Genomic DNA, 27960 nt, shown 5'->3' with positions numbered 1-27960 from the left:
TAAACCTACCTAAGGAGACAAAAGACCTGTATGCAGAAAATTATAAGACACTGATGAAAGAAATTAAAGATGATACAACTAGATGGAGAGATATACCATGTTCTTGGATTGGAAGAATGAACATTGTGAAAATGACTCTACTACCCAAAGCAATCTATAGATTCAATGCAATCCCTATCAAACTACCACTGGCATTTTTCACAGAACTAGAACAAAAACTTTCACAATTTGTATGGAAACACAAAAGACCCCGAATAGCCAAAGCAATCTTGAGAACGAAATACGGAGCTGGAGGAATCAGGCTCCCTGACTTCAGACTATACTACAAAGCTACAGTAATCAAGACAGTATGGTACTGGCACAAAAACAGAAAGATAGATCAATGGAACAGGATAGAAAGCCCAGAGATAAACCCATGCACATATGGACACCTTATCTTTGATAAAGATGGCAGGAATGTACAGTGGAGAAAGGACAGCCTCTTCAATAAATGGTGCTGGGAGAACTGGATAGGTACATGTAAAAGTATGAGATTAGATCACTCCCTAACACCATACACAAAAATAAGCTGAAAATGGATTAAAGACCTAAATGTAAGGCCAGAAACTGTCAAACGCTTAGAGAAAAACATAGGCAGAACACTTTTTGACATAAATCTCAGCAAGATCCTTTTTGACCCACCTCCTAGAGAAATGGAAATAAAAACAAAAATAAACAAATGGGTCCTAATGAAACTTCAAAGCTTTTGCACAGCAAAGGAAACCATAAACAAGACCAAAAGACAACCCTCAGAATGGGAGAAAATATTTGCAAATGAAGCAACTGACAAAGGATTAATTTCCAAAATTTACAAGCAGCTCATGCAGGTCAATAACAAAAAAACAAACAACCCAATCCAAAAATGGGCAGAAGACCTAAATAGACATTTCTCCAAAGAAGATATACAGACTGCCAACAAACACATGAAAGAATGCTCAACATCATTAATCATTAGAGAAATGCAAATCAAAACTACAATGAGATATCATCTCACACCAGTCAGAATGGCCATCATCAAAAAGTCTAGAAACAATAAATGCTGGAGAGGGTGTGGAGAAAAGGGAACACTCTTGCACTGCTGGTGGGAATATGAATTGGTTCAGCCACTATGGAGAACAGTATGGAGGTTCCTTAAAAAACTACAAATAGAACTGCCATATGACCCAGCAATCCCACTACTGGGCATATACCCTGAGAAAACTAAAATTCAAAAAGAGTCATGTACCAAAATGTTCATTGCAGCTCTATTTACAATAGTCCAGAGATGGAAACAACCTAAGTGCCCGTCATCGGATGAATGGATAAAGAAGATGTAGCAGATATATACAATGGAATATTACTCAGCCATAAAAAGAAACGAAATTGAGCTACTTGTAATGAGGTGGATAGACCTAGAGTCTGTCATACAGAGTGAAGTAAGTCAGAAAGACAAAGACAAATACCGTATGCTAACACATATATATGGAATTTAAGGAAAAAAAAATGTCACGAAGAACCTAGGGGTAAGACAGGAATAAAGACACAGACCTACTGGAGAACGGACTTGAGGATATGGGGAGGGGGAAGGGTGAGCTGTGACAGGGCGACTGAGAGGCGTGGACATATATACACTAACAAACGTAAGGTAGATAGCTAGTGGGAAGTAGCTGCATGGCACAGGGATATCAGCTCGGTGCTTTCTGACCACCTGGAGGGTTGGGATAGGGAGGGTGGGAGGGAGGGAGACGCAAGAGGGAAGAGATATGGGAACATATGTATATGTATAACTGATTCACTTTGTTATAAAACAGAAACTAACACACCATTGTAAAGCAATTATACCCCAATAAAGATGTTAAAAAAAAAAAAGAAAATCATTTTTGATTCAACCTACTGAGCACCAAGTGCATCAAGTGCAGAATATAAGAATAAAGGGTTATTTGACTTAAAAAAAAAAAAGAGATTACAAGCAATTCAAAAATACTTGTATAGAAATGACCAGATTCAGTAATCTGTAAACAAATTGGCAAAATTTTTCTATTTTGTATCAATGGGGTTTAAAATTAATAGAAACATATATATACACAATGTAGAAAATTACAGACTTATTAGTAGGCTACAAATGAAGAGATAAAGCTATATTAATGTATTTTTACATATTACTTGTAAGACAATGTAGTTATTATACAAACGGCTATTCTATTGTACTTATTTATTTATTTGGCTTCATTGGGCCTTCATTGCTGTGTGTGGGCTTTCTCTAGTTGTGACGAGCAGGGGCTACTCTTCGTTGCAGTGCACGGGCTTCTCATTGCGGTGGCTTCTCTTGTTGCGGAGCACGGGCTCTACGTGCGCGGGTTTCAGTAGTTGTGGCACATGGGCTCAGTAGTTGTGCCACACGGGCTTAGTTGCTCTGCGGCATGTGGGATCTTCCCGTACCAGGGCTTGAACCCGTGTCCCCTGCATTGGCAGGCGGATTCTTCACCACTGCACCACCAGGGAAGTCCCCAAATGGCTATTCTAAAGGAGCATCTAGATGCCCTTCCTGGGAAGTGTCACATTGCGAGTACTGTCAGGTATAACGTGAACACGCTCTCATTAAACACAAGCCAGGTAACCAATGACTCCTCACTCATGAAAGTGGTTCTCCGTTTACAGATGACTCTGTACATAGCAGCTACATGCATCAGAGAAAAATGGAAACACTACAGAGTCAAGATCAAATTAACATTTGTGATCAGGCCCATTTTAGCTTGAGACTCAAGCCGAACAGCCCTCCCAAGTCTACACAGTTAAAAGGTGCAGAGAGGTGGTGCAGTGGTTAAGAAGCTGCCTGCCAATGCAGGGGACGGTTCGAGCCCTGGTCCAGGAAGATCCCACATGCCGCGGAGCAACTAAGCCCATGGGCCACAAACTACTGAAGCCCGCGCGCCTAGAGCCCATGCTCTGCAACAAGAGAAGCCACGTAATGAGAAGCCCATGCACCACAACAAAGAGTAGCCCCCGCTCGCCGCAACTAGAAAAAGCCCGTGGGCAGCAATGAAGACCCAACGCAGCCAAAATTAAATAAATAAATTTATTTTTTAAAAAAGGTGCAGAGAAAACAAGGTCACTATGAACATATCACTTATAAAACTATTCTCCATTCAAACAATGTGCTTTCACTTCGTCTTGTAGCAAACAAGGTTAATAAGGGTACTTACATCACCGTTATGAGTAATAAGTGAAGTGACACAGATAAAGCTTGAAAAGTGCTTAGCACTTAGTAATAAGCACTTCACATAAGTGTTACCATTATTATTATATCCCCCTTAGATATCAGCAATTATCTCCAACGATCCTAGAAACTTATTTGTCAATCTCTCCACTCATGCTACAGATGTAATCTAACAACGCGATGCAAAGCAACTGTAAAGTGAAAATAACCAGTCTCACAAAGATACAGAATTTCACTATGTTAATGAAAGTACTATTTTAAAAATGATGATAAGACACAAAATAGCAATTGAAGTAGGCAGAACTAAGGATGATGAAGGGATGGGAACGTCCAAACATGTATTTTAATACCAAAGTGTCTCCACCTTAATTTACCAATAAATTTCCCCAGGAATCCTATGACGGCACACACCATGAGCATTCACTTCTCCCAGCTTTATCTACTAGCAATACACTTTCTTCTCCACCTGGGGAATTTCTGCTCACCTTCCTCAGAATCAAAATTAACATTTACTTCCTGTAGTCTTTCCCAAGCTCCTCAGGCAGAACTGTCTCTCCCTCCAGGGCCCCACAACACTGAGTTGACACTGCTAGCAAAGCGATCCTCAGACTGTATTCCATTAAGTGCCACAAGCAAGTCTTCCCTGCTAGACCCTTAAGTTCTTTGAAAGCAAGGACTATGTTCCCAGTGCCCAGCACAGTCCATGACATAGAAGGCACACAAGATGCATGATGAATTGAACTGGATCCTAGAATTTTAGGATTGGGAAGGGCCAAAGAGGCAACATTTGTTTTCAGATGCAAAAAGGAGACTGAAAGAAGATTGAGTGACTTGCCCAAGTCACAGAGACAGTGGCTGTGACAAGACTGCTACTCAAGTTTTCTTTCCCAATAAAATTCATGAGAACAGGACTGTGTGTCTGGCTCACTGCTCCAAACTGGTTCATCAAGCACAGAATCTGGATGTATAGTAGATCCTCAAGTAACTGCTTTGATTACAAAACACTATAAATGTCAATCCATAAATGTTGAGAAACAGAGATATCCTAGTTTAATTTTTGCACCGTTCTCATATCAATTCCCAACTAAAAATTCTGAGAAATAAGCAAAATCACCTTGTATGGCATCATATTATATGAAAGTAATATATGTCAAACATTCTGCTTTCTGGCATTAACACATTTAAAGCGACCCGTTTCCAGGGTTACAGGTTTTCAGAAGCCTGTCTACGTAAAGTAAATAGTGAGATAAAACTGACATACTGTACACCAACATCCAAAAACATTATTCATACTGTGCAGACTATGTCAAACGCTAATAAAATGCAAGTGACAACTTGCCTTTGTGGAAACTAGACACAAGGATTCACATTTTGAGGAAGTTCAAGTTCACCAGCCAACAGCCACACCACGATTTGCTGCCAGCACGGAGAGGCGCTAAGGAGTATGCCTACTTCCAGGAAGTAAAACACTTGGATTTCATCAATGGGGAGGTCAGTAAGAGAGCCAGGACGCCCAACGAACAAGTGTTAAACGAAACAAGCAGTCTCCTTTCCGTCTCTCAGAATTAGTAGATACCAGAGAGCATGAGTCCTTCCAGGAAATTCACGTAAGCGAGTCCCTAGAATTCTGACACACACTGCAATCGAAGGGGGCTATGAGGCCGAAGAAGGCCCGGGCACCATTAAGGCCCCTCCGGAAGGTATTTCTTGCACAAGGAAGGGATAAGAAAGCACTACCAGGCACAAAGGTGGAACCGCCAGCAAGGGAGCAGCCTCTGGGCGGATCCCAACGCCACCTCTGAGCCTCAGGCCCTCCGCACGCTCCCGTTCCAGCCAGACGCCCAGACCCGGCACTCTGGATCCCATCAAGGCGGGCGGTGGCCGACTCCACTCAGAAGGGCCGCAGGCCCTCACGGACCCCCAGAGCTAATGGGCGGAGACACCTCCTCAAAGAGTAACGGCCGCGGCCAAACACCCCCGCCCACCCGAGCCCGGATCGCCCCGCCTGCGGCCTTCCCCGGCCTGTCGCCCACCCCGCAGGCCAAGCCGGGCTGGTGTTAGCCCCGACCCGGCTGCGGGGCCCCGACTCCTCCTGCAAGGCTCCAAGGCGGTGGGAGTGAGCAGGTGCTGGGAGAAGGGTCGGCCCGGGGCCCGCGGCCCCTCAGCACTCACCATGGCGATTCCCCTAAGCCTGCAGCTAACAGCACCCACCCCGCGCGGAGCCTCCCGCGGTCAGGTGACTCTGCAGCCCCTCCAAGCCCCGCCCCCTCTAGCTCCGCCTTCGGACGCTGCAGGCAGCTCCTAGATTGGCCCTCCAAGTCTCGCGTATTTATTGGTCCTTGTCACTTCACGCTGGACCGAGGAACTTAGGCGCCAGCCAATCTCGCCACAGTGTGTGGCGGGACAGTGCGGAGTAGGGGGAAATCCCTCGGCTGCAGGAAGGAGACAGCAAGAGCCTAAGGCAGCGTTTGAGTCTGCCTAAAAGGGAGGAATAAAAGGAGTGGGAGCTGCCGGAGCACATTCACTTTCTGCCTTGGCGCGTGTACTCGCAGCGCGCACGCTCAGGAGGAAGACCAGGATTGGTTTACGGGGTAGTCGCAACTTCTTGTCCCAACCAATCCAGATGCAGCGGGGGGGTGGGTCCCGGCCCTCACTGGCTGGCGAGACGTCCGCGCGCGTGTTTCGTCGCGTTGCAGCTGTTTGCGGGTGTAGTCTTTGTCCGCGCCATGGAACCTGGTCTGATCCGGCGTTTAGCCCCGCGCCTGGGCATCGCCGAGCCGGAGGTGCTGAGGTGAGTCCGGTCGGGCGCACCCCAGCGGCCCTGCGCCCTCAGAAGGGATTTAGGCCCTACCTTAAGAAAAACCTCCCGACAGTGGGCTTCGTGAGCAGGCCGGAGGGGCGAGTGTAGACGCCCCAGGGAACAGCTAGCACTGTGGGATGCACGGTGGTGGGAAAGGGAGAGAAGCGGAGAGCTTGGGTCGTTTCCCTGAAACTTATTGAGAGTGCGTTTACGGCGGAGGCAGACAGACGAGGTAGAGACCTCATGGAGGGCAGTGTCTATGCAGGAAGTGGAATGGGGTGGTGTGCGGAGCCGCTGGGGATGGAGCGGAGAGCAGCTTCTCTGCAGCCTTTAATTTAAAAGAAACTTGCGAGAAAGCCTCGAATGGGGGGGTGCCACTGGCGCTGAGACCCGATTTATAGAAGGTGCCAGCCACGGGAAGATGTGCGAAGAGGGCCCAAGCAGGGACAGCAGCCTGTGCAAAACCCCGGAGATGGGAAGGACTTTTGCATGATCCAGGGTTAGAAATAAAGTATTGGGGCTTCCCTGGTGGTGCAGTGGTGAAGAATCCGTCTGCCAATGCAGGGGACACAGGTCGAGCCCTGGTCCGGGAAGATCCCACATGCCACGGAGCAGCTAAGCCTGTACACCGCAATTACTGAGCCTGCACTCTAGAGCCCGTGAGCCACAACTACAGAGCCCGCGTGCCACAACTACTGAAGCCCGTGTGCCTAGAGCCTGTGCTCCGCAACAAGAGAAGCCACCGCAATGAGAAGCCTGCGCACTGCAACGAAGAGTAGCCCCCGCTCGCCGCAAGAGAAAGCCCGCGTTTAGCAACGAAGACCCAATACAGCCGATAAGTAAATAAATGTTAAAAAAAGAAAGAAAGAAAGAAAGTATTGTAGTTAAACTGGGAGGGCAGGGCTAGCCTGGGTGCTTGGACTGTCAATTAGGTGATGGAAGGGAAGGAAAGGAACACCTCCTGGACTCGTGATCATTTAGAACAGTGGTTCTCAAAGTGTGGTTCCTGGACCAGCAGTATCAGTATCTCCTTGGAACTTGGTAGAAATGCACATTTTTAGGCCCCACTATAGGCCTACTGATCAGAAACTCGGGCTGGGACCAGCAATCTTTTCACAAGCCCCAAGGTGACTGTCATGTACACTAAAGTTTGAGAACCACAGATTTATTTTTATTTATTTATGTATGTATGTATGTACGTATGGCTGCGTTGGGTCTTCGTTGCTGTGCGCCGGCTTTCTCTAGTTTCGGCGAGTGGGGGCTACTCATAGTTGCGGTGCGCGGGCTTCTCATTGCAGTGGCTTCTCTTGTTGAAGAGCATGGCCTCTCGGCGCGTGGGCTCTAGAGCGCAGGCTCAGTAGCTGTGATGCAGGGCCTTAGTTGCTCCGCGGCATGTGGGATATTCCTGGACCAGATATCGGACCCGTGTACCCTGCATTGGCAGGCGGATTCTTAATCACTGCACCACCAGGGAAGTCCCAAGAACACAGATTTAGAGGAAGGAGGAACCCTGGTCTCACTTGCCTGCCTGTGTCACAGTTCATGCTTGTTCCAGTAATGGAAGGCTGAAAGAAGGGTTGGCCTTTTTGGGAGGATTTCAGGAACTTACTTTTGCTTGAAAGTACTTGAGCACAGTGATGTCTGGAATCAGAGGGTTTGTTCTGTTTTGTAGAACCCTGTCCTCCCCCAAAAGATGTGAGTTTCATTCCCAGCCCCAAATAAACTTGCATAGGAATTAGGGTCGGAGTGAAGTCCGCCAGGCTGAATTCATTGTTTACCAAAGTATTGGGCAAACTTCTGGGAAAGAGTTTTAGTGAATGTGTTGCTCAGGAAAGCAGAGGAGTACTTGCGACTGTCCCATGTGAAGTGTATTGGCCTGGCGTCACGAACCACAGAAACCAGCAATGCAGTCATGTGCCTGGACCTTGCAGCTTCCTGCATGAAGTGCCCCTTGGACAGGGTAAGTAGGTCCCACTGAATGTCTGAATAATCTGGTGCAACACTGAAGTTTAATCATGTTTTCATCTCTGGTTGGACTAGCCCCCATCAAAACTCCGTGTTTTAGAATTTTCCTGGCTATTCTCGTATGTTATTCTAGATGAACTTTAGAATCATTTTGTAGAGTTTGAGAAAAAAAATTTTTTGCAACATTCTCTCTATTCTTTACTACCTAGTTTTCCTGAGCACCTCTTTCTTTACACAAGGCTGTCTTCCACACTGCCACTAGCATCATTCTCCTAAATCACATACTTTAAAACCCATGTATTATTTTTCTTCCAGTGTCACAGTGGTTGAGAGCCAAGCTATGGCAAGACTCACATGTTGAGACCAAATCTCAACACCACCGGTTACTAACTCTGTGAGTCTCTAGTTTCCTCATCCATCAAATGGGGATAAAGGTATCCGTTTCACTGGATAATTGTAAGGAGGAAACAATGTACTATATGTAACACTGTTAACACAGTGCCTGTCACATAATGGTACACTGATAAAAGTGGTGGCATTAAAAACACCATTGGCTCCCCATGGGTTGGCTCCCCATTACCATCAAACTCTCCAGCCCTTCTTGAACCCTACTAACCTCAAGCTACACTATTCACTTAACAGACCATGCATCTTAATGACTGACTTTGTAAATGCAATGCCTTTTTTTTTTTAACCTGGAATGCTTTTCTAGCAAGCTCCTGTTTGTCTTAAAATGACCCTGCCTTGCTGTTACATCCTTTATTAAGCTTTCCTTTCCCAAGCAGAGTTGGTGTACCTCAGTGGTTGATCCTCCTGTTTCTCTCCCAGTTTCCCTCTTATCTCCCTTTCACACACACTCTCCCTCCCCACCTCACTCCCACTACTTCCCTCCTTTGTTTTTCCAATGAATTGCACGTTGGCACCTTTGTTAAAGCAAATAACCATATATGCATCTCCTGTGTTTTTTAATTCACAGCTTGGCTGTGGTAACACTATGTTGTATTTTAAATTATCTGCACACATGCATGACTGCCTTTCTATAGTATGAGCTTCTTGCCAGCGGTACTTAACTTGCCTGATATGATTACTGATTTTTGACTAAGTGAAGCTAAACCTTTAGGTAGAGTGACTTGCCACAGAATTAATTAATCTTGAAAAGTTGACTTATTGAACAAGTGTTAAAGGCACTAATATACAGCACTTACGATTTTTATGATTCATCTGTTTTTCCTTTCAAAGGATTTTTTAATTAAACTTTCTGGTTTCAACAAGAAGATGTATCAGAGTTGTCTTAAATCTTTTGAGTGTTTACTGGGCCTGAACTCGAATATTGGAATAAGAGACCTAGCTGTACAGTTTAGCTGTACAGAAGCAGTGAACATGGCTTCAAAGATACTGCAAAGGTATGAGGCATATAACTGAAAATCGATACTGATACATAAAGCAGAAATATCCAATGTCATGGTAATTTTCCGTCTTAAAAAATAACTAATATGCTGAAGTGACAGAATGCATATCTTATACATTTAAATAGTTTGTAAGTTCTGATTTGCATTTTCAGTTTCTTTGAAATAATATTTTCTAACAAATAACTCTGCAAACACTGCTTTCACTTAGCTATGAGTCCAGTCTTCCACAAACACAGCAAGTGGATCTTGACTTATCCAGGCCGCTTTTCACCAGTGCTGCACTACTTTCAGCATGCAAGTAAGTGTCCTTTGAACATTCAGAAAAGTCTATAATTTATAAATAAATTTCTCGTTGCCAAAGAATACTTCTAATTTAGTTGATTTCAACTCAGAGCATATTTTCCTAAATAACCTCAATAGTGGCCAAGTGACCCGATTCTCAGTTTATCCCACGATGGACCTGACAACTAGGAACTAGTGTTGCCCAAAGCCCACTTGCCAAGTGACAGCCACATATATGTATATGTACGCTAAGTCATGAAACCTATCATTGAAACAGTGCTTAGTTGTGATTTTCCAGTCACATTTTTTTAAGTACTGATTGCAACTCTTTTTCAAGTAATTTATAAAACTTTTCAATGATAAATTCTTAATTTGAATCTTTGGGGTTATCTGTGTGTATACTGAAATTTTACCCTGGAAATATTAGTAATTGTTATCTGTGTCTAAAGTTGTCTTGTTTTATCTTGCTGGAAAACTCATTAGAAAACAAATTGTAGCTGGTGCTTAAAGAATAGGTTTCTTACTATTGAACCACTAATTTTGGTGTGTTTGGCTCCCTTAGCTACTATTAGTGAATAGAAATAGTCCCTTTATTTCAACAAAGGTATATGTATGTGTGGAGGGAGTATGGCTGTTGAAAGCAGTATTGACAACCTCACTTTTGAAAGCACATTTCACTGAACAAAGAAAGGTTTGAATGGGTCTGTTATTTTAAATAAGTTTGTTTTGTATTTTTCATTAGTGGTTGTTGTGAAGTGTTATTAGGGAGGGAGTTTTTGGAGGGGAGGGTGGTTTATATTCTTGTAGTCATATAAATATAAGCATCATAAGTGTTTAAAGTGAGTTAAACACTTTAAAATGCTGTAATTGTCATTTAACAAGTTAACATCTGAGATGTATAAGAAAGAGTTCTATAAAGCATGAAGTACTATAGCAAATGTTTTTATGTGCCCTATTTGTTATGTAACAGACCCCGTGTGCATTTTAACTCTCGCAGTACAATAAATAACTAAATAAATAGCTTTAAAAGGTAAGTTTGCATGGTTTTAGCTAATGATATATGTTTGAAATAAAGGGAAAATTAAACAGTTGGGGGCTCTTCATAAAGCCTTAGTGGAAAGGAAATAAGTTGATAACTGGTTGGCCAAAGAAGATAACAATACTGATCTTAAGAACAGTAAGTTATCAAATTCTTTTGTAGGATTCTAAAGCTAAAGGTGGACAGAAATAAAATGGCAGCCACATCCGGTGTAAAAAAAGCCATGTTTGATCGACTCTGTAAACAGTTAGAGAAGATTGGGCAGCAGATCGACAGTGAGTATTCATTCCATGTTGCAAGAACGTGTCATTTGAAAGAACGTCTCTGAAATATATATTCTTGTCTATCTGTAGACAAGATCGGTTTTTACTGAGAAAATTACTGTTCTTTTCTATTTTTCAAATAAAATAGCTTAATAACTAAAAAACAAAAACAAAAAAAACCAACCCTGTGATTCTGTAAATTCATACCTAGAAAATAGATCTCTGTTCTGAAGTCTGACATGAAAAGCCAAAGAAAAGAGAAGGGCAAGATCATTTGCCTTCTCCTTATCCTAGTATTTGGTCAATCAAGGTATCTGGTTTTTATTTGTGATCCAAAATAAGCCCCAAAACTAAAATTGAAAATAGGAGAAAAATTAACTCTGATAATACTTTTTTTTTCCCCTAAAGGAGAGCCTGGAGATTCAGCTACTCCACCATGGAAGAAAAAGAAGACAGTGGTTGAACCTTCAGCAACGGGTGAAGCATTATTAACACCGGATGAACGTTGAAATTAGTACAATGGGATTAGTGTACAGTGGGTTTAATGCAGTGAACAGCCCTTTGCTGCTTTAGCAGCTTGCCTTGACAAGAGTCAGATTTTATATTTGCAGCAACATGGATGGATCTAGAGATTATCATACTAAGTGAAATAAGTCAGAAAGAGAAAGACAAATACCATATGATATCACTTGTATGTGGAATCTAAAATATGACACAAATGAACTTATCTACGAAACAGAAACAGACTCACAGACATAGAGAACAGACTTGTTGCCAAGGAGGAGGGTTCGATTGGGAGTTTGGGACTATCAGATACAAACTATTATATATACGAAGGATAAACAACAAGGTCCTACTGTAGCACAGGGAACTATATTCAGTATCCTGTGATAAACCATAATGGAAAAGAATATGAAAAAGAATATACATATATGTATAACTGAATCACTTTGCTGTACACCAGAAACTAACACAACATTGTAAATCAACTATACTTCAATTAAAAAAAAAGTCAGATTTTAACTAAATCCTGGAAGTTAATCATTTGATAAGACCAGTTTTCCAAGCAGTAGTTTACAGAAGTATCATGTAATTAAGAATACACCTGAAGGCAAACTGCTGAGGTTCAAATCCTGCTTTACCACCGAGTGGTTCTGTGATTTTAGGAAAGTGACAATTTCTGTGAGCCTCAACTTCCTAATCTATAAAATGTGATTAATATTAGCACCCATTTCACATAATTGTGGTGAGGGTTGAATGAGATAATACAATTAAAAAGTGCTGGATTCAGGGCTTGATAAATGTTAGCTATCATCAAGATGTCTTGGAATGCTTGGAGTGTAAGGGAGAGCGAAAAACTGATGTGTTAACTTCTGTTTCCACTTCTCATTTTGGTATCTTATTCCCTATTACCTTAATTAAGATAGACGTTTTAAAGTAAACAAGCTTACTTCTTTCTTACTCATTTGTAAACATAAGGATTTTGAAACAAAATTTTTTTTCTCTCATAGAAATAGAGAATGTAGTAGAGATCCCACATAAACCGCAAAAAGATGAAGATCTGACACAGGATTACGAACAGTGGAAAAGGAAAATTTTGGAAAATGCTGCCAAAGCACAAAAGGCTACAACAGTGATTTCAGCTTCCGGACCACCTGTACTGCAAACCAGCAGTGCACCTGCCACCTCAAGGAAGATGTGAGGACTTTGGAAATTTGTTTGAACTTTTATAACAAGGATCCTATCCTTAATAGCAAAGAAACCAGCATTGGGGCTGAGCAGGGTGGCTCTCACATGGGCAGCAAATTCGTTAGATAAGCCACAGTGCCTGGTTGGCTCAGCCTTGGCTCTCCACAGGTCTGCTCTCTCCTACAAAATGTCATTGAAACCATTTTGCTTTCTTGTTTTGTTTTAAGCAAAGACAGTCTCCTGTCCTATCCAGAATATGAAATTCAAGCTGAATGGAGTCTAAAGATTTTAAGTTTTTGTGTTAATCTCTTGGGTTGACTAAATATATAGTACAACCTAAGTTAATAAATATTATTTTTATATGCATTCAAGGAGCAGTTGTTATCAGTTTGGGAGAATCTGTGGTATGCCAAAAGCCATCTACTCTAGCGGGAAAAAAGCCCAGGTTGCTGAACACTGAACCATACTGCTCCCCAGAGCACAAACTCTTGAATCAGACTTTCTGGGTTTAAAACACTGCTCAGCCATTTACCACCTGTGAAACCTTGAGCAAATTAATTAGCTTCTTTATACCAAATCAATTAGTAGGAATAAAAATAATGTCTACCTCATAGAATAATTTGGAGGAGTATCTGAGCTAATACATGTAAAGCATTTAGTACAGCTCCTGGTATAAGTATTTAGTAAGTATTAAAATACAGAAAGAAACACATAGAGGTCTCACATAATTATATATTAGCATCATATTAAAAAATTAAGAAACAGACTAAAGTGTGACAACATGGATAGACCTAGAGGGTATTATGCTAAGTGAAATAAGTCAGACAGAAATACAAATACCGTATGATCTCATGTGGAATCTAAAAACAAAACACGAATGGACAAAACAAACAACAAATTGGTGGTTGCCAGAGGGGAGGTAGGTAGGGGGGATGAGTGAAATAGGTGAGGGAGATTAAGGAGTACAAACTACCAGTTATAAAATAAATGTCATGGGGATGTAATGTACAGCATAGGGAATATGGTCAATAATATGTAGTCACTGTGATGACATGATAACTAGACTGGTGATCATAATGTGTAGAAATATCAAATCACTATATTGTATACCTGAAATTTATATAATATTGTAAGTCAATTATACTTTAAAAAAGAGCCCAAGGTTTATTTTCTTTGATATCCACATACTGAAAAATGTAACCTTACTAAATACTTACTTTAAAACTATGGAAAAGGGCCTGGAAAGATAAGTTGCTAGGGGCTCTGAGGCATCATGCCAGACATGATTTTAACCAAAATTAAGAATACATGATCTACTACAAAGCTAACTTCAAAACTCCAATAAAATATCAACATATCTAAGGAGAATAAAATGCATGGAGAGATTGCATGTTCATGGATAGAAAGGCTCAATATTGTTGAGATGTTAGTTCTTCCCAACTTGATGTATAGATTCAACACAATTCCAATCAAAGTCCCAGCATTTTGTGGACATCAACAGACTAAAGTTTATATGAAGATTAAAAGACCCAGAACAACAAGTCGATATTGAAGGAGAAGAACAATGCTGGCGAGGATGTGGAACAACAGGAACTCTCATTCGTTGCTTGTGGGAAGGCATAATGTTACAGCGACTTGGAAGACAGTTTGGGAGCTTCTTACGAAACTAAACATACTCTTACCATGTAATCCAGTAATCACCTTGGTACTTGCTTAAATGAGTTGAAAACTTATGTCTGCAAAAACCTACACATTGATATTTATTGCACCTTTATTCATAATTGCCAAAATTTAGAAGCAACCAAGATGTCTTTCAGTAGGTGAATGGATAAACTGTAGTACATCCAGACCATGGAATATTATTCAGCACTAAAAGGAAATGAGCTATCACATCATGAAAAGACATGGAGGACATTTAAATGCGTACTTCTAAGTGAAAGAAGCCAATATGAAAAGGCCTTATGGCTCCAAGTATATGACACTATGAAAAAGGAAAAAACTATGGAGACAGTAAAAAGATCAGTGGTCTCCAGGGGTTGGGGTGGGGGCAGAGATGAATAGGCAGAGCATAAAGGATTTTTAGGGCAGTGAAACTATTCTGTATGATATTACAATGGTGGATATATATCATTATACATTCATCAAAACCCACAGAATGTGCAATACCAAGAGTGAACCCTAATGTTAGCAATGGACTTTGGGTGATAACAATGTGTCATTGTAGTTTCATCAGCTGTAGTAAATACACCCACTGTAGCGGGTGATGTCAATAGTGGAGGAGGTTGTGGATGAGGCGGTATGGGCAGGTACAGAGGGCATAGCGGAAATCTCTGTCCTTCCTGCTCAATTTTGCTATGAACCTAAAAACTCTAAAAAATAAAGTTTATTAACTTTCAAAAATAAAGAATACATGATCTAATTAAATATTTCCATGAAGAATGCAATAAAGTGATTGCATCCAAATTTTTAAAGCCTAATCAGAATGGAATCAATAATAGTGGTTGCCTTCTATCTGCTGTAAATAAGGTATAATACCTGCTGCATAGAACAGGAGTAACTAAGGGAGTGATTTTCTTTCCCTGCCCCTTTTAATTCTAGACATTTAGCAAGCTAAGGTTAGAGAAATGCTGTAATCAAATGTTCCCACACATGCATAATGTCCCACAGCCATGTGGTAGAGGGGAATGAACGTGAGCTTTGGAACCACATGCACTTGCATTTAAATTCTGACTCTGCCACTTATACCCTGAGGAAATATTACAACCTTAATGAGCTTCAGTTTCCTTGTTTATAAAATGGAAATATTATCTACCTTGTGAGAATTAAAGGTAATATTTGTAAAGTGTGTGACACTTAGAAGACATTCACTAAATAGTGCTTCTATTATTACTTTGATCTAAAATGGATGTGAGCCTTTTCCTCATTTATTTTAAGAAGGTATATAATTTGATTTGGGTACCAAGATTTAGATTCTACTTTTGGGTCAAAGCAATCTATTCATCACCAGGTAAAATTAAAGCACATTCACTTTTTTTGAAAATTGTGGTAAATATAAAATTCACTATCTTAACAATTTTTAAGAGTACAGTTCACTAGTGTTAAGTACATTCACATTGTTTTGTGATCTCCAGAACTCTTCATCTTGCAAAGCTGACTCTACCCATGAAACCCATTAAACAACTCCCATTCCTCCCTCCCCCAGCCTCTGGCAGCCACCATTCTACCTCCGTCTGAATTTTAACTATTCTAGCTAGATACTTCATCTAAGTGGAATCATATGGTATTTTTTTTTTTACTTTTTTTCACTTGGCATAATGTCCTTGAGGTTCATCTATACTGTGGCATGTGTCAGAATTTCTTTCCTTTTTAAGTCGAATAATTTTCCATTGTGTGGATATACCACACTTTATCCATTCATCTGTCAATGAACATTTAGGTTGCTTTTACCTCTTGGCTATTGTGAATAGTGCTGCTATAGACGTGTATAGTTATGTGTCTCTTGGAGATCCTGCTTTCTATTATTTTGGGCATTTACCTGGAAGTGACATTTGATAATTCTGTTTTTAAATTTTGAGGAACCACCATACTGTTTTCCATAATAACTGCATCATATTACATTCCCACCAACAGTGCACAAGGGTTCCAATTTCTCCACATCCTGGCCAACACGTATTTTCTGTTTTTTTTGTTAGTAGCCATCCTAAATGGGTGTGAGGTGGTATCTCATTGTGGTTTTGATTTGCATTCCTCTAATGATTAGTGAGCACTTTTTCATGTGCTTGTTTGCCATTTGGGAAAATGTCAGTTCAAGTCCACCCATTTTTTTAATAGGTTTTTTGTTGTTGAGTTGTTCTTTATATAGTGTAAATATTAACCCCCTATTAAAAAATTATTGCAAATATTTTCTCCCATTCTTAAGATTGCCTTTTCACTGTTGATTTCATGAGAATAAATAAGTACTGTTTGTGACTTTTTCGTCTATGCCCTGAAAGCAGGTGATGGTAATATATCTTGATTATCTGGAATGTAGTAGGTACTTCGTTATTTTTTAAACTAGTTATGGGGTAGGGGAATTGCCTTAAAGCAATCTTGTCCAAATGCCCTCCTAGGGCAGGAATCCTTCACAATTTTCCAACACATTCATACTCCAGCTATGGAAGCTTACTACTTAGTGGGTCCATATTTCAGTACTGTTGTAAAGACTTTCTGGAAGCTCATTTCTTTAACAGCTCCTCTTGGCTTATTTAACTGATTAAAAAATGTTTTATCATGAAAGTTTTCAAATGTATACAACAAATATATACCTCTTTACTAGAAGACAATATTATGCTACCCCATACTGACTACCCAAACCCAACAGTTAAGATTTTGCCACACTTGCTTAACTGTATCTCCCTTTTTCCTGAAGTCATTTAACCCACATTATAGCCACATTACCATTATCATACGTCACAATATTAATAGAAATTCTATCATCAGATATGCAATTTTAAAAAAATTTATTTATTTAGTTTTGGCTGCATCGGGTCTTCGTTGCTGCGCGCGGGCTTTCTTTAGTTGAGGTGAGTGGGGGCTACTTGTCATTGCAGTGCACGGGCTTCTCATCGCGGTGGCTTCTCTTGTTGCGGAGCACAGGCTCTAGGCATATGGGCTTCAGTAGTTGTGGCGCACGGGCTTAGTTGCTCCGCGGCATGTGGGATCTTCCCAGACCAGGGCTCAAACCCGTGTCCCCTGCATTGGCAGGCAGATTCTTAACCACTGCGCCACCAAGGAAGCCCAAATATGCAATTTAGAATTAAATTTCCCTGGATGTCTCTGAAATATCTTTTTATCGTTTATTTGCTCAAATCAGGGTCAAGACAAGGTCCACACTTGACAGTGGGTTGCTAATTTTTAATTTTAAAAGCAATACATGCTCATTGTTAAAAAAAAATTCAAATGATTTAGAAAGTAATAAAGTGAAAAGTAGAATTCCCTCTCTCCCCATCACCCACTTTCTACACCACACTGTTAACTTTCTTGCATAACCTAGAAAAGTTTAATGCACATATAAGCATGTCTCTCCATAAATGGCATAATACCATATATATGTTCTATAATTTTTTTCATAATAAAACTCAGTACATCAAGATCTATCTTTACTGGCTACAAGGTAACCTCCCATATGTATGTGGCAAAATTTAAACCCTTGCTGATAGGCACATATAGGTTGTTTTCAACCTATATGGGCCATTTTGCTACAGTAAAGGTCACTTTGCATACATCTCTGCCCGCTTGTTCAAGTATTGCTGAGGGATAAACTTCTAGAAATGGAATTGCCGGGTGAAAGTATGGGCATGACTTTTATTTGGATACATATTAATCAAAAGTGAAAAATTCCATTTTCCCCACACCCTCACCAAATCTGCTAGGTGAAAAAAGTGGGTCCTGACTACCTTTCAGAGTTCCTCTGCCCAGCAGTTTTCTTTCATTTTTTTAAATTTAATTTTTATTTTATATTGGAGTATCATTGATTTCCCAGAAGTTTTCAATGACTGTTCATTCAAATTAAAAAGTCCCGTTTGAAATAGTTAATGCTAGCAAAGTTGCAATCTAAAAAATTTTCAAGTACACACCAGCAGAGAATGAAAAATATCCAGAAAATTAAAGTTTCATAAAAGCTCCCTCACCTTTCAAATAAGGGAAGCTAACTTCTGCAGTACCTCTCACTTGTGTGGGCCTGGCCTAAACAAATCCCTCAAAGGAACTTTGTTGAAAAGTTTCTCTAGGTAGAGAATAACAGCATATAGGGGGAAAAATTAAAATTTGATAGCTATCGGATTTTCTCTGGATCTGCCCTGTCTTATATAGAAGCCACTAACCATATGTGGCTATTAAGCACTTAAAGTGTGGCTAATGCAACTGTATTTCTAATTTTATTTCATTTTAATTAATCGTAAAAATACTAGAAAATATTTAAGATGCTTGAACAACTTGAATATGTGACTATATTTTTCCACAGTAAATTTTATGAAATCTAAATACAAATTGTATGTCTGATAAAAATCTAGAATCTGAACTGGCATGTATTTTAAGTGTAAAATACACACCAGATTTTGGAGACTTAGTATGAAAAAAAATCAATAATTTTTATATTGATTACATATTAAAATAGGTTTTGATATGTTAAATAAATTATTAAAATTAATTTTACCGGGGTATTTTTAGAGAAGCTATCAGAAAATTTTAAATTATGTATATGGCTCATATTATATTTCTATGAGGGAGTGGTGCTCTAGGTCAGGATAACTAACTACATTTTTCTGGGGAGAAGATTTATAGCATTCCCCCAAGAATGTGAAGTCCCATGGAAGGGAAGAATCACCATACTATAGATAGAACTATAGATATCCTCTATAGCTCCTTCTGGAGGCTGCCTTCAGAACACCTTAAAAATAAAGCATTTTACCAAATCACTGTTACTGGCCCATGAAAGGGAGGTTTCCAGCAGCCATCTCTTCTGATATTCATCCACAAGCCGACAAGCTTGGAGCAGGCCTAGATGTGCTGATACTGAAAATATTAGCTTCCCAACAGGGGTTAGTGTTCCAGAGGAAAGTTATAACCGAAGAAATGCAGCAGGAGGATTAATATCTCCATCTTCTGCCTCTCTCCCCACAATAAAAAAAGTCTTTATTATGGGACAAAAGTCCTGAAAGGCTGTGAAACTGTTGCATGGCTAATTAAAAATTAAAAGTAACTAAAAACTTCTGGCCCAAGAAGGTCATGAGAATAGCACAAAAACTTCCTTACAACTAAGGAAATTAAAAGGATTGTTTCCTTTTGAATAATAAAGTACTCCTGTTAATAATTTCTTGAAGTTAGTTAAGTGATGGGTATATACCTGATAAAACAGTAGGAGAGCAGTTTTCATTTGTTTTCTCTTGATGCATCATTTCTGTGTTTCTCTCAGAAAGCTGAACATCATTACATTCTTATCTCTCTTTCACATATTACATATCAGTTCCCAGACTTACTAGACCATAGATTCATAACTGTGGAAGAGAGATCAGGAGGGAGACTGCCAATGCCAGGACAGGGCAGAATTAGGAGAGGGTAGAGGTATGTACAGATTTTAAAAGCATATTCAAAACTATCATTGCTCTGATATCGCCATGACAGTCAGTACATTTTGAAATTTCAAAGAATATTAAAGGATGCATGTTTTGATTCTCAAAAGGGAGCACACGTTAAAACAAGTTTGAGGATCTCTGCCCTAAATCCACATTGCTTCACACTAGAGCAACAAATGTAGTACAAAATGTCAGCTCACACCTGAGCAAGTCAAAATGCTAGGAATTCTTTGCACTGGAGGAGGTAATACTAACATGCCCTGGGTGACAGTCCACTGGGTTCTTTAATCAGAGTAAGCTTAGACATTAAATTTGACATATGCAAAGTAGAAGCTTTCCTACCTACCTAAAGCATGCCTACACTTATCACCAAAAGTAGGTACACTTGAAAAGTAATCCCAGCATTTCAACTGATCTTATAAGGCAGAAAAAAGTTCTTAGGTCAGTCTCTTTACAGCCACTTTTCATCCACAAGGAAGGCAACAGCCATAACCTTTTTTTACAAAATAAGTAGAAGGCCAGATTATTAAAAATCTTCAGTCATGACTTCACCACAAGTCTCAGTAATTTCTGGGCCCATGGGAGCAGCAGAGTTGAGGATTAGGGACAAGGTGGAAATTTCCTTAACCTGTTGGCAGCAGTCACCACGTAGAAGTGTTTCTTAAGGTAAGGAGAGAAAAAAGGAAGGGAAAAAGGCATATTTATAGATCAATTACTTTAAGAAGAAACAATAAAAGGACTTGCTTAAGTTTAGCCACTTGGGTTTGTTTAAAATTGATAACTAAAGGGGAAAAGAAGATTCTAGCACAATTATAGTAAAACAGTCACATGACTTTCAGGGGCATGTTTAAAGCAAGTTTGAAGTGAGAAAATATGTTATCCCACCCTTTTCACGTGAAAAATGGAGCACCCTAGAATGGTATTTTTCAAATTGTAACTCACAACCCACCAGTGGGTCATGAAATCAAATTGGTGGGGCATGACTAACAACTTTTTTTAAATGAAACTAAATATCATAGAATAGAAAATATCAGAGTGCATCACACTCTGTGGAGCAAATGTCACAGTATTTTTGTTTCACATGTGTGCGAGTACACGTGTACTTGTATACTGGCTCTCTGGGTAAAGCATTTTGGTTTTGTTTTTTATTGAAGATCTAAGCCAATATCAAAAGTGTCCTCACTTCCCTGGAGGACAATTGTTTTTGAGAGACATTCTATGTCCATGGTTCCAAAGCGTTCTGTTGTAAACAAAATTATAAAGCTTTTAAAGCCTAATAGGGCTTTCCTAGGCCCTTTTTCTAAAATGTGGAGGAATCATCCTCAAGCTACGGGCAGTTAGTTCTGAGCGCTGCACTGCGATGTTCATTGAGAACACACGCTCAGACTTCATTCTGTCACTTCAAGTGTTCACATAAGTATGAATTGAAAGCTATTTTTATGCCAGTCACTTTCGGTCTGTGGCATTTTTTAATCAAGGTAACAGGTTTTTTTGTTTGTTTTTGTTTTTTGCGGTATGCGGGCCTCTCACTGTTGTGGCCTCTTCCGTTGCGAAGGTAACAGGTTTTTGACGTGAGACATTTTTCCCCCTAAATAATCTATTTAGAATCAAAACGTAAGTAAAAACTTAGTACCCTTCTTTCAAAGGACATTTTAAGAAAACAAATGCTGCTTTTACTAAAAGAAAAACAGATACCTTCCATTTCCTCTGAGCCATGTATTTCTGCAGCAATAGTTGGGATTTGAGACGAACTTTCGATTTAGAAGCTTTGGCAGGCAAGTTATTCAACCACTCATGTTTCAGGCATTGTGTGGCACTCATTCTGCAGCTGTGAAATCAAACAGCAGGTGAGACTTTTAGTTGGGGTTGCATTTTTCTGGCTATCCAAAATCTGTTTAATTGGTAGGAAGCTGAGTCAGTGGAACAGATTAATCATATAGGCAGATTCATGCCACGTGCTAAAAAAAGACCTCCTACTACCTAAAATTCCCATCCTTAAAAGTGCAAGAATGTCGTCAGCAAAATGTTCCCTGCCCTCTATTGAGGGTATGTGTCCTAGTGATTAATCACCACCTCCCAGAGAGAGCTGGGGAATCAAGGCAGGACAGTAGGAGGGCCAGCTGTGCCTGGAATTGCTCTTAAGAAGTAAAAGAGCATGAGCCTTGAAAGAAGCTCATCTTTCTTCACAGAGAATAATGTCAACTTGTTCATCTGAATTAGAAATATATTTCCTCTCACATAACTTTTCACAATAAGGAAGAAACAAAACAGTCAAGGCCAGGGAACAAGAGCTGTCTCAGAGCCCAGATCTTGGGCCCCACCACTTGTAGTTATTCCCATATGTCTGAGTATTGGAAAACTCAGTGGCCCAACCCATAACCTTGATATAGCTACTGAAAACGAAGTAGGTCTTCATCACCAAGAAATAAGGTTTTCTGTCTTTTATTCTGGGGAATAACAACTGCATATCTCAACTTTTTTTCAACATTAGCCTATGAAAAGCAATAACTTGGAAATAGGCCTTATTTGTAAATATGGTCCTTTCTAAAACTCTTGTCTAGATTTTATGCTCCTAGTTGCTTGTTTCTTAACTGACTTCCTTTGTCCCTTTCCCTGCTACCTTTTCTTTTTTTTCCTCAAAGAAGTAGCAGACTAAGAAATCCTGAACAGAATCGGACTACAGGGAGAAAGGACCATTCGCTTCAGCAGCCCTGCCCAGCACCAGCCTGATTTCCACAGCACCCAAATGGATGGTCACCATCAGGATGGATCATGGGTGACAAGCAATAAAGGGTACCTCTTCTCTTTGACCAGCAACCGGGAGACAAAGTCCTTGGCCTCCTCTGACAGCCCTTCAAAGGTGTCAGCATCAAAATCCCAACTACAGTTCACAATGAAATTCATGGTCTCTGCATCTGTTTCCCCTAGAAATGGCGACAAACCACTGAGCCTACAGAGGAGAGAAAGGACTGTCAGTATGTGGAAGCTATACCTGCCAACACACATCGACAATACAGAGAAGACTCTTACAAGGTCAAGCAGAACTAACCAGAACCAAGAGGGTTCAAAAGAAAAGCACCCCCATTGCCTCTCCACAGGAGAAGTCCAGTGCGCTCAGTAAAGTGGAAGCACTGAAAAATTGATGACAGGAAGAGTGGTGGAATAAGTCCCCTATCATGCTCACCACATTCCCCCTTACCCTGAATTAAAGAGTAAATTGGGATCCAACCCAATATGCCCATTTATCAGGTACATTTGACTGAATATTAAGATAGCTTGGCATGTCTCTGAGACTACCCAGGCCTCAGGGGCTAAAGGAAAACTGGCTTTATTAGGCTCCTCTAGAGGAGGGCAGAGAGATGAGACAACTTCACTGGCTGGCCTTGAGCCACAATATTCCCCAACCTGGTGTAGCACACACACAAAGTGTGGGGAAACAGTTAAACTGTAATAATAAGACTGGGAGCAAAGCTTGATTTTGTCGGGCCTCTGAGGAAATAGCTGAGGGATGTCCACAGTTGGAGAGAGAGGAGGACATTTAATCTGTGCACGGATCTCCTCTCAGCCCATCCTAACTCTGCTTCCTCAGCCCACAGAAAACAGGGAGTGCAGAGCAGAAGGACAAAGTTAGAAGATGCAGGAGCTGTGCCCTGCCCTGCCCTCCCCTCTCCCTACCTCTTCAATGCACTCCAGTCCCACTTGCACCACAGCACCTGCATTTCTTTGCCAGAGGGCTTTCTCTCCAGTGGAAGCTGATTTATCCACCCAGAAGTTTCAGGGAATTAATAACTCTGGGACCAGCCCACTAGCAACAACTGATTAGAGTCGGTGTATTAATACCCCAACTCCCTCCCCCACTAGCTGGCCTAGCTCTGAGTGGGTGTCCCACAGTGGCCCCCAGTTCCCTGCAGGATTAAACTCCAGGTGCCCACAGTGGTTACTGACTCCACCACACACACTTTACTGGCTGTCTTCCTTCCCCATTTCACTTCCCCACTTCTCTGTTGGCTTTTCTTAGGGATGCCTCCCCAATAAACTCCTTGCCCTCAAATTCTTCCTGCTTCTAAGGATACCCAAACTAAGACAAATGGCCCCCATTCCCAGTGGGGCGTGAGGCCCCTGGGCACTCACAGCATGTAGGTTATGACTCCCACACTCCACATGTCCGTTGGGAACGAGACAAACTCGTAATTGACGACTTCTGGGGCCAGGAACTCGGGAGTACCAAAGTTCACCTTCAGCTTCTCCCGAGGCTTGTACCTGGGGAGGAGGGGTGCAGAGGACAATGGGAGTGAGCCCCGAGAGAAGTTGTGGATGCCCGGCTAATTCCTTGGGGGGTGCTAAACACTCCCCAAACCTTGCTGTCAGCCATGTTTTCTGGACATCACATCCCACCACACGTGGTTTACTGGGAAATCATCACACACCCAGGCCCTAAATGCAGACTTTCCTAAGTCACTGTGGAGAATAAGAAAACCACAGTCCTCCTCCTTCTCCAGGCATTTACAATCTGAAAAAGAGGGAAGATCAATATATCTTAATCAAAAAGAGGGAAGATCAATATATCTTATGTGACTGGCCTGCGGTCACACGGATGAGCACAAACAACCTGTGTAGAAGCTGTGTGGGGAGGACTGCTGTACTGTGCATCATAGCTAAAGGGAAGACAATAGGAGTTATAGAAAGAGGCAAAATGCTCAACATCACTGATCATCAGTGAAATGCAAATCAAAACCACAATGAGACATTACCTCACACCATCAGAAAAAAATAGAAAATTGCAAGTGTTGGCTAGGATGTGAAGAAATTAGAACCTTGTCAGTAGGAATGTAAAATGGAGCAGCTGCTATGGAAAACAGTATGGCAGTTCTTCAAAAAATTTTTTTAAAGAACTACCATATGATCCAGGAATCCTACTTCTGGGTATATATCCAAAAGAATTAAAAGCAGAGTCTTGAAGAGATATTTATACACCCATGTTCATAGCAGCATTATTCAGAATAGCCAAAAGGTGGAAGCAACCCAAGTGTCCATCAGCAGATGAATGGATAAACAAAATGTGGTATATACATACAATATGATATTATTCAGCCTTAAAAAGAAAGGAAATTCTGACACATGTGGTAATATGGATGAACTTCGAAGACATTACAATAAGTGAAATAAGCCAGTCACAAAAAGGCAAATACTGTATGATTCCACTTATATGAGGTTCCCAGTGTAGTCAATTCAGAGACAGAAGGTAGGATGCTGGTTTCCAGGGGCTGAAGGCAGGAGGAAAATGAGGGGTAGTTATTTACTGGGTACAGAGTTTCAGTTTTGCAAGGTAAAAAAAGCTCTGGAGATTGGTTGCACAACAATATGAACATATATAAAGACTACTGTAACTAATCTTGAAAATTGCTAACACGGTAAATTTTATGTTATGTGTATTTTATACAATTACAAAAAGAAAAAGATCTAGAAAAAGTATTCTGGACATGAAGTTTAAGGAAGGCTAGGAAGAGAATTGATGGCTGTATGGGGAAGGGGGTGGAGAAAGTTGGTTTTTAGAATCAATCTTGAAAAAGAAGAAAACCTCTAGCTGAAATTTAATGGGCAGCAAAAAAGATGTCCTTCAGTTGGAGAATGGATAATATAAAGTATGGTACATCTAGAAAATGGAATAGTATTCAACACTTAAAAAATAAAAAAGAAATTCACAGAAAAAGAGACAAGATGAAGAGGCAGAGGGCTATCTACCAGATGAAGGAACAAGATAAAACCCCAGAAAAACAACTCAATGAAGTGGACATAGGCAATCTTCCAGAAAAAGAATTCAGAATAATGATAGTGAAGATGATCCTGGACCTCAGAAAAAGAATGGAGGCAGAGATCGAGAAGATGCAAGATATGTTTAATAAAGATCTAGAAGAATTAAAGAACAAACAAACAGAGATGAGCAATACAATAACTGAAATGAAAACTACACTAGAAGGAATCAATAGCAGAATAACTGAGGCAGAAGAACGGATAAGTGACCTGGAAGACAGAATGGTGGAATTCACTGCTGTGGAACAGAATAAAGAAAAAAGAATGAAAAGAAATGAAGACAGCCTAAGAGACCTCTGGAACAACATTAAATGCAACAACAATCGCATTATAGGGGTCCCAGAAGGAGAAGAGAGAGAGAGAATGTACCAGAGAAAATATTTGAAGAGATTATAGTCAAAAACTTCCCTAACATGGGAAAGGAAATAGCCACCCAAGACCAGGAAGCTCAGAGAGTTCCATACAGGATAAACCCAAGGAGAAACATGCTGAGACACATAGCAATCAAATTGGCAAAAATTAAAGACAAACAAAAATTACTGAAAGCAGCAAGGGAAAAACAACAACATACAAGGGAACTCCCATAAGGTTAACAGCCGATTTCTCAGCAGAAACTCTACAAGCCAGAAGGGAGTGGCATGATATACTTAAAGTGATGAAAGGGAAGAACCTACTCTACCCAGCAAGGATCTCATTCAGATTTGACAGAGAAATCAAAAGCTTTACAGACAAGCAAAAGATAAGAGAATACAGCACCACGAAATCAGCTCTACAAAAAATGCTAAAGGAACTTCTCTACGTGGGAAACACAAGAGAAGAAAAGGACCTACAAAAACAAACCCAAAACAATTAAGAAAATGGGAATAGGAACATACATATCGATAATTACCTTACACGTGAATGGATTAAATGTTCCAACCAAAAGACACAGACTGGCTGAATGGATACAAAAACAAGACCCATATATATGTTGTCTACAAGAGACCCACTTCAGACCTAGGGACACATACAGACTGAAAGTGAGGGGATGGAAAAAGATATTCCATGCAAATGGAAATCAAAAGAAATCTGGAGTAGCAATACTCATCAGACAAAATAGACTTTAAAATAAAGACTATTAGAAGAGACAAAGAAGGACACTACATAATGATCAAGGGATCAATCTAAGAAGAAGATATAACAATTATAAATATATATGCACCCAACATAGGAGCACCTCAATACGTAAGGCAATTGCTAACAGCTATAAAAGAGGAAATCAACAGTAACACAATAATAGTGGGAGGCTTTAACTCCTCACTTAAACCAATGGACAGATCATCCAAACAGAAAATTAATAAGGAAACACAAGCTTTAAATGACATAATAGACCAGATAGATTTAATTGATATTTATAGGATTTTCCATCCAAAACCAGCAGATTACACTTCCTTCTCAAGTGTACATGGAACATTAACCAGGATATATCACATCCTGGGTCACAAATCAAGCCTCAGTAAATTTAAGAAAATTGAAATCATATCAAGAATGTTTTCTGACCATAATGCTATGAGATTAGAAATCAATTACAGGGAAAAGAATGTGAAAAACACAAACACATGGAGGCTAAACAATACGTTACTAAATAACCAAGAGATCACTGAAGAAATCAAAGAGGAAATAAAAAATACCTAGAGACAAATGACAATGAAAACATGATCCAAACCTATGGGATGCAGCAAAAGCAGTTCTAAGAGGGAAGTTTATAGCTATACAAGCCTACCTCAAGAAACAAGAAAAATCTCAAATAAACAATCTAATGTTACACCTAAATGTTACACCTAAACTAGAGGAAGAACAAACAAAACTCAAAGTTAGCAGAAGGGAGGAAATCATAAAGATTAGAGCAGAAATAAATGAAATAGAAACAAAGAAAACAATAGCAAAGATCAATAAAACTAAAAGCTGGTTCTTTGAGAAGATAAACAAAATTGATAAACCATTAGCCAGACTCATCAAGAAAAAGAGGGAGGGGACTCAAATCAATAAAATTAGAAATGAAAAAGGAGAAGTTACAACAGACACAGCCAAAATACAAAGCATCCTAAGAGACTACTACAAGCAACTCTATGCCAGTAAAATGGACAATCTGGAAGAAATGGACAAATTCTTAGAAAGGTATAACCTTCTGAGACAGAACCAGGAAGCAACTGAAAATATGAACAGACCAATCACAAGTAATGAAATTGAAACTGTGATTAAAAATCTTCCAACGAACAAAAGTCCAGGACCAGATGGCTTCACAGGTGAATTCTATGAAACATTTAGAGAAGAGCTAACACCCATCCTTCTCAAACTCTTCCAAAAAATTGAGGT

At 40.2% G+C, this 27960-nt stretch overlaps 3 protein-coding genes across 3 annotated transcripts in view; 1 reads left to right on the top strand and 2 right to left on the bottom strand.

Moving 5' to 3' along the window:
• The window catches only part of VPS35 (VPS35 retromer complex component), a 41474-nt gene extending 35965 nt beyond the window's left edge, over positions 1-5509 (bottom strand). The window contains exon 1 of the mRNA XM_029209024.1: positions 5408-5509. Within this exon, the coding sequence (XP_029064857.1) occupies positions 5408-5410 (3 nt within the window). The 5' untranslated portion in view covers positions 5411-5509. The remainder of the gene's footprint in view (positions 1-5407) is intronic.
• A 1926-nt stretch (positions 5510-7435) lies between these two features.
• On the top strand, positions 7436-13048 carry ORC6 (origin recognition complex subunit 6). Its single transcript, XM_029206781.1, has 6 exons — positions 7436-7995; positions 9240-9403; positions 9618-9707; positions 10893-11005; positions 11402-11470; positions 12505-13048. The coding sequence occupies exons 1-6, from the start codon at positions 7948-7950 to the stop codon at positions 12693-12695; spliced, it is 675 nt and encodes a 224-aa protein (XP_029062614.1). The 5' UTR covers positions 7436-7947; the 3' UTR covers positions 12696-13048.
• Positions 13049-20394: 7346 nt separating this feature from the next.
• Positions 20395-27960, bottom strand: part of MYLK3 (myosin light chain kinase 3) — a 43029-nt gene continuing 35463 nt past the window's right edge. Inside the window, exons 10-13 of the mRNA XM_029210297.1 lie at positions 23926-24054; positions 22592-22744; positions 21490-21622; positions 20395-20454 (exon numbers count right to left, since the gene is read on the bottom strand). Of these exons, the coding sequence (XP_029066130.1) occupies positions 20395-20454; positions 21490-21622; positions 22592-22744; positions 23926-24054 (475 nt within the window). The remainder of the gene's footprint in view (positions 20455-21489; positions 21623-22591; positions 22745-23925; positions 24055-27960) is intronic.

Source organism: Monodon monoceros, unplaced genomic scaffold, assembly GCF_005190385.1.
Source record: "Monodon monoceros isolate NGI ecotype Baffin Bay Population unplaced genomic scaffold, NGI_Narwhal_1 Super_Scaffold_10, whole genome shotgun sequence".
Taxonomy (NCBI): Eukaryota; Metazoa; Chordata; class Mammalia; order Artiodactyla; family Monodontidae; genus Monodon; species Monodon monoceros.
This window is presented reverse-complemented; position numbering and strand designations above follow the sequence as displayed.

Coding starts and splice junctions, on each gene's coding strand:
- ORC6 (XM_029206781.1), top strand. CDS start 7,948: ATGTGCCTGGACCTTGCAGCTTCCTGCATGAAGTGCCCCTTGGACAGG. Junction 7,996..9,239: donor TGAAGTGCCCCTTGGACAGG/GTAAGTAGGTCC, acceptor TTCCTTTCAAAG/GATTTTTTAATTAAACTTTC. Junction 9,708..10,892: donor GCACTACTTTCAGCATGCAA/GTAAGTGTCCTT, acceptor ATTCTTTTGTAG/GATTCTAAAGCTAAAGGTGG.